Source organism: Oratosquilla oratoria, chromosome 37, assembly GCF_046742065.1.
Source record: "Oratosquilla oratoria isolate Oo_2021 chromosome 37, ASM4674206v1, whole genome shotgun sequence".
NCBI lineage: Eukaryota > Metazoa > Arthropoda > Malacostraca > Stomatopoda > Squillidae > Oratosquilla > Oratosquilla oratoria.
In genome coordinates, this window is record NC_134813.1 from 28,802,184 (window position 1) to 28,813,221 (window position 11,038).

An 11,038-nucleotide genomic window follows, 5' to 3' on the forward strand; every position below is an offset into this window, starting at 1 on the left:
ATACATCACAAGAAATTAAAGCAAATACTTCTTTGAATTCTCACACACTAATTAGAACGCAATAACATCAAATGTATAACATATACGCAGATATATTCATCTTCAAATTTCTTTTATTTCATCTGGTGAAATGCGCTTGCGTGAGAAAGAGAAAACGGAAGACACCACACAACAGAAAACACAATACACACAAGGGGTGACTATGTTACGGTAAGATATCGAACATCATATAGAAAGTAACTGTTTGATAAATGATAGCCAACATGGATTCAGACGAAAACGTTCTTCTTCCATGACTAACTCGAATTCTACAACACAGTCACCTCGAACTATGACAAAACAAAAAATATAGATTTCATATATCTAGACTTTGCTAAAGCTTTTGATATCGTCCCCCATGAGACTACTTACTACATTAGCTTCACGCGGAATAACTGGTACTCTATCAAGTTGGACCAGTAATTGGTTGAATGATCGAAAACAGAGTTGTTTTAAATGGCAAGACTTCTAGATGGAAAAATGTTACGAATGGAGTTCCTCAGGGTTCCGTTCTTGGGCCACTTCTATTCCTAATATATATATATATATATACATATATAAATACATATATATATACATATGTGTATATATATATTTATATATATACATACATATGTATATGTATAATATATATATATATGTATACATATATGTATATTCACAAGTATCACAAAACACACGTGACTACACCGTTATGCTGATTACCACAGGGAAAAGAAAAGTTCTTGAAATCCGAGAGCTTTCGTGATATTTGTTCACATCTTCAAGGATTACAATAGAATGAATAAGTACAGAGTAAGATGAGATATATATACACATGAGAGAGGTTTGACAACTGGAAAGGGTCACCACTTAAGCTAATTATATCAGGTCAGGTCAAGTCTTGAAGGGTAGGGTTTACGGTGAACACTATATTTAAATTTCTTATCACATCTGTAAACTTTACAATCCAAAAAGGATGTGATAAGAAATTTAAATATGACTGAAAGAAATATCATAGAATCCTGTATCATCAAACATGACTTTGAAAAACTCCTCAATAACAATTTAGGTCTATACAAACTTGATCCATTTATTGTTAAGAGTATACATGATAATTACTGTAAGGAATAAGGTCACCCACCCCTACCCTTCAAGACTTGACCTGACCTGATATAATTAGCTTAAGTGGTGACCCTTTCCAGTTGTCAAACCTCTCTCATGTGTATATATATCTCATCTTACTCTGTACTTATTCATTCTATTGTAATCCTTGAAGATGTGAACAAATATCACGAAAGCGCTCGGATTTCAAGAACTTTTCTTTTCCCTGTGGTAATCAGCATATATATATATATATATATATATATATATATATATATATATATATATATATATATGTATATATGTATATATATGTATATATAAATGGTATAGACCACGGACTAAAGTCTATTGTCTCTAAATTTTCTGATGATACAAAACTGTGCGGAATGGCAAATAATCACTTAAACCAATAAGATATTCGTGACCTCAGCTAGAGAGCTCGCTTTCTGCACAGACACCAGCTAGCGAATACCTGTAAGATTTATATCTCCGAACAGTGACAAGTGATTGGGTTGTGTTTTTGTAATTGTATACGTATAGCGCTATACAATTCCAGAGGTAAGATAAAATGTAGTGTTCTATTTAGAATCAAAACAGTATTTTGTTACCGTATTCCAAAGGTAGGAGTTATAGAATAAGGTAAGCAGAGTAAGCTTCGTGTATTTAGTTTATTAGAGACAGGTTTGGTTTCTTTTGTTGATTTATATTTTTTCTTTTCCGTTTGTATTGCAGAAGGAGGAGCGAAATGGCTTGTGAAGGTTGTGTGAACATGGAGGACCGTCTCAGGATGTGTGAGGAGGAAATTCGTCTTCTCAGGAGTTCGCTCTGTGAGAAGAGTGAATCCTTCCCACAACCCAAAGAGCGTTCCACTTCTTCCCCTTCTATCACTGCCGTGAGCGAGTGGCTCTCTGTGGGGTCCCGTTTGTCGAACTCGCGTTCAGTAAGCGGGTGCTCTATGGAGCAACCGCTGGCTCTAGCCAATCATTTTGCTCTGATGGAGGATGAAGTGGCTGAATATCAGAAGTTCTTGGTGGTGGGGGATTCCATGGTGCGAGGCTATGACGACATCCTGCAGCGGAAGACTAAACGACGTTGCATGCTTGTATGTCAACTGGGCCGAGGGATCGCCGATTGTACCCAGACCATCAGGGAGCAAAGGCTGACGAACACGGTTACGATTGTTCATACGGGAAATAACGATTTGGGTAGGGTGAGATCAGAAGAACTTGTTCGGAATTATAAGGTCCTCCTTTAGAAGATGAAGGAATGTGGTAGCCGTCACGTAGTCTGTGGGATCCTCCCGATGATCTACGCAGGCTCGTGTTGGAACAGTAGAGCCATAGGGATCAATGGGAGGATATCACGATTGTGCACGTAACTGGGATACCACTTTCTTGATCCTTAGTATCTCTTTTCCAGGCGTCATGAATGTCAATGAAGGACCAAATATCAATATAGAGGTAGGTGTCAATAAAAAACAAAATTATAATGTAAGGCATGTTATTGAAACAAAACGTGTCAAAAAGAAATAATCACGAATTTCTTAAAACCATGTACTTTAATGCTCGTAGTATTAGGAATAAATTCCAAGAAATACAGGCGTATGTCAAAAGCGAAAATCTCGATATGATAGGAATAACCGAGACATGGTTAAATGGTAAAGAGTTTGTAGCTGAATTGAATATTGTTGGATTTAAACACTTTCATCAGTACAGAAACCAAAAGAAAGGTGGGGGTGTTCTGTTGTACGTTAAAAACAATGTCCATGCTTGTGTTTTAGAGAAAGTGAAACAGGATGCATATGATAGTTTGTGGGTAGAATTAACCAAAAACAAATGGACAAAAAGAATGTAGATGTAATATATAGGCCAAAGATACTATCATTAGCAGACGACAAACTGTTATTTCAAGAACTGTCTAGTTTCTGCAACCGGGATTTATTGATAATGGGTGATTTCAATTTTACTAACATTGATTGGATGACCTTGAACATGGCCATATAGTTAGTCTCTTGATAGATTTTCTGGATGACAATTATTTAGTTAAGCATGTAGAACAACCCACAAGATATGGAAACTTACTCGATCTATTGACCACTAGCCGCAAAAACATGATAACTGATGTAGAAGTCGGTGAAACTGTTGCAAATAGCAATCACAACTTAGAATAGCTACTTGTGTTTCTAAAATACCCGATTTCAGTCAAGCTCAGTTCATAGGACTACGTCAGGAGCTTCAGCTTACAGATTGTGAGGCAAAATTAAGCAAAAGACCTGTAGATTAGATTTGGGAAATATTTCAAAATATGCTCACTAAGATGATTCATACCTACATTCCTTCTAAGGACAGACGTCCCCCAAATTAGGCTCGCCCAAAATGGCTTGACCAAAAAAACTGAAAAAAGTATTGCTAAAAAGAGACAGGCTTATGAGAAATATAAGTGCTCGGGTGTATCTAATGACTATCAAAGTTATGTATTAATACAGAGAGATTTAAAAAGGACAATAAAAAAAAACGAAAACTACAACACGAAATGAATATCGCTGATAAATCCAAAGAGAATCCCAAAGAGATAAAAAGGTTGTTAGGAATTAGATTTGTCAACTATTATTTGCTAATGGTCAACTTGAATATTCAAATAAAGGAATGTGTGACATTTTAAGCAATTATTTTAGCTCAGTATTCGTAAACGAAACACCTCAAAGTGAACTCCAAACTGAAACCTGTGAAAAGTCTAAGGTAAACTCAGTCACTACGGTGAAAAAAAAAAAAAAAAAATTAAAAGGTGTATAGAGAAACTCAAAGTTAATAAAACACCAGGGTCTGACGGTTGGCATCCAAGAATCTTAAAGGAAATGAAAAATGAGTTTGTTGTTCCATTAGAAATTGTTTTCAATAAATCCATCATATCCGGAGATGTCCTAAGAGAATGGAAGCTAGCTAACGTTACACCCATATTCAAAAAAGATGACAGAAAACAAACAAACAAATAACTACAGGCCTATAAGTTTGACTTCAATCGTAGGAAAAATGATGGAAACTATCATCAGAGATGCTATCGAACATCATTTAGAAAGTAACTGTTTGATAAATGATAGCCAGCATGGTTTCAGAAAGAAACGTTCTTGCGTGACTAACTTACTCGAATTCTACAACACAGTTATCTCAAATATGACAAAAGACACAAATCGTAAATCAATAAAGATACACAGACTGTTGGGGGACACTTTAAATTATTTGAATTTTGTAAGTATTATCCCCCAACAGTCTATGTATCTGTATTGGTTTACGATTTGATTTATTGATGCATGAATGCGTATATGCAGGTATTTATGCATACTTGTAAGTATATGAACTAGTGATGGGTTTAAGCATAAGTTAGATAAGCTACAGCCAATGGTATCACAATGCACAGGGCAGTCACAAAAATCCAGATTTTGAGGGGTTGTGTTTTAAAAGAAAATTCGTCTTTGTGTGTGTAGAATAGTTCTTAATGCGGGATGTATGTCAACATTTTCATATGTAGTTAAAGATGGCCTCGTATAAACTTAAATGGAGTAAAATCTTAGTGCGTAGATTTTATGTGTGTTTATATTTACTTTTATTAAAAAGTGGCCTCCGAACATTGTATAGTTTCGGGGCTCACTTTTCGTAAATCCGGTACTGACATGAAGACTAAAAGATGCGAGACCGAGAAAACCTTATGAGCAATCTTCTGGCTAATGAACTAATGTCTGTTGACATCAGCATGGCCATTGATAGGCATTTGACAAATTGGATGATTGGTGTTACTGGTACCGCAGCCATGGAGAAAGTAAAGGCCTGCCCTAAACAAACACGCATAAGATTCGTTGGGACGTGGCTCCATGGACTTGAAATCATTCCAATAGCCCCAGAACGGTGCTCCGAGCTTGACGGGAGAATCGTTGACCCACTTCCACACACCTTTGGCGTCCTTGCTGGCCCCAATCCAGTACGACACTTTGTTCGCGCCTGCAATTGCAAAGAATAAGAGATATAGATATCCAAAGAATGTTCCGGCCACTTGACCCCCTACCCCCACTTAGGTGATTGGTTTTTCATTCTCAAAACACCCATGAAGAATGGAGGGAGAGCAATACTGTTCAGAATGAGGGAAAAACAGTGAAAGAAAAGGCTTTCGTGTTCATAGGCCCTCATAAGGATGGTATGAAATCATTAGTGTCTGATGGAAGACTAATATGACTCAGACCTACTTTACTTATATGGTATGGAAACATTTGATCATACGTGTGGTCCAATAAAGATCTATGCACCATGTATAGCTCAATATTCACGAAAGGGTGTGGCGGCTGTGAGGTCTCTTACCGGTTGAGTGCAGGTGTTGGATGAGGTGCCACAGGAAGTCTGCAGATTCGATAGTAACTAAATCGGCTCCTATGGACTGACACCGTTGTCGCACGTCCGTCCATATGCCCTGTGTGGCTGTATCTGCCCACACGCACTTTCCGTAGACATACGTAAAAGGTACTGGGCAGCGCCCTGTAAAAGATGAACCCATGGATGAAAAGGCGTTGAAAACTTTCGTGCGAAAAACAAGCAAACAAAAACGTAGTCACAAAAAGTTGATAATGATCGTTATATACAGTAACGTTCTCCCACCACACAGTTATGTGAATAGAGTTAGGGGTGAACACTGACACTCGGTACAAAAAATGTAAACTTTTAGAAATGGGCCAAAGCATAAAAATATCATCGTGAACTATGTTGTCAGAGATAAACTAATAATAAAAGGAAATTAAGGAAATTATTCGGGAGTCTTGATTACAGATAAAAATGTTAATGAGAATCAGAATGCCATTTCATTATGTTCATGAGGATAAAAAAAAAAAAAAAAAATCTGTCCAATATTGGAGTATGTAGTGATGGTGTGGCTACTCCACAAAAATATAGTACATAGTATATATACATACACACATACATGAATAAATACATACATACATATACAGACACACACACACACATACATACATACATACATACATACATACATACATACATACATACATACATACATATATATATATATATATATATATATATATGTATATATATACATACACACACACACACACACACACACACACACACACACACACACACACACACACACACACACACACACACACACACACACACACACACACACACATACACACACACACACACACACACACACACACACATATATATATATATATATGTATATATCTTATATATATATATTGAAATAAACTCTCCTACTGGGATTTGAACCCTCGCCTGAGCGTTCGAATTCCAGTAGGAGAGTTTATTTCCGAATGTCATAATGACACACACACACACACACACACACACACACACACACACACACACACACACACACACACACACACACACACACACACACACACACACACACACACACACCTACACACACCTGCTTCATTTGTTATTGATCCCTCATTGGTTCCGCCGCTGCACTCTTCTCCCTTGGCCACACGCAGTTCTTCGCCAAACTCCGACAGCTTCTTCTCCATCCTCTCCAAGCGTTGAATCAGTTCGCCCATGGAATCCTTTAGCAAGACCTGCAGTGGTAGATGTAGTGAACTTGAGGGGAAGGCCGAGAATGAGATGGGTGATGGATACGGTGACTTTTTTTTTATTTTTAAGTAAAAGGAGAATGCCTGTTGAGCAGGGAAGGGAGAAGTGGAGAACTGTTGTCAATGGGCGATAAGTTGGCGCTGCGCAAAGGGATTTCTGCTCGATGATGGAAGAAGATTATCATGCAAATAAGGGATTTCTGCCCAAGGATGGAAGATTACCATGCAAATGAAGCTGTTGGAGTAATTCAGCTCAGGCTGCTGCCAGGTCCTGTTGTAGATGTGCTGTGTCTTACTGCGCCGCTTATGACCCAGGCAGTTGGAGGCTGGGATAGCCCTTTATCCAAAAGGAGCTAATATGAAAAGGAGACAAGAAAAGGGTGATGAATGGGTTGGCATGGGTGCATTCATGCCTTGGCTGGCTCCATCCCTTGTAAGGGAGAAGAAACCTTTGGGTAGATAGGTAGAATTCAAAGACAGATGAAAATCCATGTGAACAAGTTGTATAGACACGGTAAAGGAAACATGGATAGACGGAACGTCAGGATTAAAAGCTTCACCTCTAGTCCATGTTTCCTTTACCGTGTCTATAGAATTCAAAGCTTTAGTGATATTTAGGCAAGCTATTCCTTTTATTTGTTCACTAACTCATTTTAAGGCTCGAAGTCTGGTATTCAGTAATATAAGTCATTAGGCCAAAATACATAAATCTAAATTTAGTCTTGTTGGTAATACACGTCGTTTAGGGTGTTATCCATTTTTGTTCTCTCTTTACAGTTTATTAGTAGGGATATCAATTCAAGACGAATGTGTTGTATTTCGTCCACTACATTCCTATTTACAAGATCTCAGGGAAAATGAATTCACTATAAAGGGTGAAGTAAAACATTAGTCTCATGAATGTATGTTACAACTATGTAATAGAATGAAGCGATAGAGAATAGAATAAGAGAAAAATCGTATGCAGTTTCAACGAGAGAGAAGGAAGAGAGGAAAAGTAGGACAACGTAGGAGCTTAGTCTAGGTGTTCAGTGTAGGAACATGAAGGCATGGTATCACATGTTTGCTTGTCTAGGAGCTCAAGATGTCCATGTGGTGCCTGAGTGGAAATTCTAGAAATATAAGAACTCACTTAGAAATACGCCTCGTGGAAAACAGTAGTGAGTTTCCAAAACCCGGAATCCCTTAGACCACATTCCCGGCCCTCACACAGGAACGCGAAAAATATGAAAAGTAGTTTACTGTGGTTATCAGATTACGATTAGATCTTTCACAAACCTGTTGAAGAAGAGTAGTGACCACTCCTTGGCACTCTTGGCATGAACCCTCCGCCCAACTCATGAGCATAAGCGTCAGTGGGAAGACACCAAGGATTCTCATCATTGCGATAGCTTAGGAGACCAGGTCTGTTCTGTGAGTCAGAAGAAAGCAGGATTCTGAAATGAATTTGTATTATCATGTCCCATGCTGAAAACATAAACATAAATAGCATGAAAACATGTAGAAAAAAGATATCTAAGTAAAAAAAAAAAAAATCCGAAAGAAAATTGGTCTCATTTTTGATTAATGATATCTAACCAAAATGAGTATAAAGTTGTACCCATGAAAGATATATATATATATATATATATATATATATATATATATATATATATATATACACACATATATATATATATATATTGTGATGGCCCACCATCCTCCATGTATATAAAATGTCTGTATCTGTATGTCAATCTTTAATTGTAAGATAATTATGTATGTACTGTAAATTGCTTGTATACGTTGTGATGGCCCACCATCCTCCATGTATCTAAAAATATCTGTATCTGTGTTATCCTGTACTTGTTAGGTAATTACGTATGTACGGTAAAAACTGCTTGTATACTTTATGGGATCTACTCTCTCTAGGCCGACAGACGTGAACTAGTTCTGTCCGGCTCATCCTTCGCCTTCCTCCCGTCCTCGCCAACTGTATATATAATGCATCTGCCGGCTCCTAGGCGCACTTTTCGTTGGCTGAGCGGCGCGTAACTTTATCTCTCCCATATTGCTTTTGCTCTAGTACCGTGGCGTCACCACGTAATCTATATTCTCATGACTTGGTTTTCGGTGGAGGAATTAATTGTCAATTGATTAATTTTGTTGTTGTAAAGTTCTTATATTTGTTTTGTTGGTTTTTTGTTATACATTAAATTAGTTATTTATGTTAACTTCCGTTTGGATTTGCCTTAAACCACATCAAGGCCACTAAGTACGAACCCCTCCTAGACATATTTCCTTATATCCTCACGGAAGGCATAACAATATATATATATATATATATATATATATATATATATAAATTATATATATATATAACAATATATATATATATATATAAATTGGGAGGGTGCTAAAGAAATTGTTAAAGATAAGTCATATTTGACGAGAAATATAATAGAATCCAGTCTGATCAAAGATACATTTGTCAATAACTTAAATTTAAGTCATGGTATGTATAAATTAGACAATTTTATTGTGAAAAAAGTAGTAGCCCAAACGTCCGCTGCCGCGAACGGGTCAGGTTGACATTAGATCCTCGCAACCTCTCCTGGTTCCCTCCCTGACATCATACTCTTTGTATATATTCTTGTGTACTTTTTCTTTTCTATGTACCCTGAGGATGTCTGAATAGACGAAAGCGCTTGGTCATCAGTTTTTCTTTTTCCTTGGTGGTTTTTCCGCATATTTAGAATCACGAGTTTATGTGATTTCTCATGCATATATATATATATATATATATATGTATATATATATATATATATATATATATATATATATACATATACATATGTATACATATACATATATATAGATATGTATATATATATATATATATATATATATATAGAGAGAGAGAGAGAGAGATAACAATAAATAAATAAAATGGAGGATAGAAGGGATGTTGGTGTTATCATCATCAGTCCGTTACATAGATGATTAGTCTATTTCCATATGGAAAATGTTATCTCCTTATGTTACCCAGACCTCATGAACGATATTGACGGATTGTAAAGGATAAACCTGCGAGACACAAATGTGAGAAATGTAAGAAAGAAATCAAACCAAAAACGTTTAAAACATTCAAACGAATCTATTTTCCCTCTGAGGGTCACGATACAGGTTTCGATGTGGAGTTGATAACATCAGAATTAAATATAATTTCTCACCGTGTATTAACGTAACGATAAATGACGCTGCCAGTCAGCCTGGAGTTCAACGGAAAATACTCCAAATCCAATTAATCCAGTTGCGTAGAGAATAAAATATACTTCTCACCGAGGAAATTGAATGTAATGCAGATCGAAATTTTAGATTTACTGGGATAAAGACCTATACAAAAAGATGTAATGTAAGTTATTTTTGTTTTGTTTCATTTTTACATTTGGGTGTATTTCTACTTTTTTTTTAATTGTCTTAGTTTATCTGCACCTTACTTTATTGTAGACTGAAAGTTCATCTGTCGGCATGATTTGTTATTGTAACTCATTCCTTTTGTAAGAGAAAAAAAATCAAGGTATTCTTTTGGAGAATTTATAAGGAAAGAGAAATAGTGTCTTGGGCAAAGGGTGAATAGATAAGCGAGCGGCCGGAAGAAAGGCATTTGAGGACAGTTGATCACAACGAAAGGTGACTAATGAAGTATATATATATATATATATACATATATATATATATATATATATAAATATATATATATGTATATATATATATGTATGATATATATATATTATATAATATAATATATAATATAATATAATATGATATAACATGATATAATATAATATAGTATAATATAATATAATATAATATGATATAATATAATATAATATAATATAGTATAGTATACATTATATCATAATGTATATGATAATAATATAATATAATATATTATATGATATGATATATGATATAATATATTATATATAATATATAATCCAGCCAAATGTTTAAATTAGTGAATAACATAGATAATCAGATTTAGTTGATGTTCATGCGTTTTTCACTTGGTTTTCAAAATTTCTTTTGATAAACATGAAGGGAAGTATTTCAGTAATGATTACCTCAGAAATCTGACAGATATCATGTGAGCCCTACCGATATGACTTCAGTTGAACGACTCACCTGAAGGCCGTGGAGTCAGATCGTAGTACTCTAAACTCTTCGAAAATGACACGGAGATTGGTCTCACGCCTCTCCTTCTGGTGTATTTATAGTCAATAGCCACTTCACCTTAATTCCCTGATAATG

The 11,038-nt window shown here is 35.8% G+C and overlaps 1 protein-coding gene across 3 annotated transcripts in view; it reads right to left on the minus strand.

Moving 5' to 3' along the window:
* Positions 1-2,639: 2,639 nt before the first annotated feature.
* LOC143019607 (C-type lectin domain family 4 member M-like) overlaps positions 2,640-11,038 on the minus strand; it is a 36,864-nt gene continuing 28,465 nt past the window's right edge. The window contains exons 1-5 of one of the 3 annotated variants that reach the window (XM_076175405.1): positions 10,913-10,960; positions 8,024-8,156; positions 6,583-6,730; positions 5,472-5,645; positions 2,640-5,117 (exon numbers count right to left, since the gene is read on the minus strand). In XM_076175405.1, the coding sequence (XP_076031520.1) occupies positions 4,852-5,117; positions 5,472-5,645; positions 6,583-6,730; positions 8,024-8,128 (693 nt within the window). In that variant the 5' untranslated portion in view covers positions 8,129-8,156; positions 10,913-10,960 and the 3' untranslated portion in view covers positions 2,640-4,851. Of the gene's footprint in view, positions 5,118-5,471; positions 5,646-6,582; positions 6,731-8,023; positions 8,182-10,912; positions 10,998-11,038 lie in introns of those variants that run through there. The other 2 variants (XM_076175404.1, XM_076175406.1) reach the window with 2 other exon arrangements.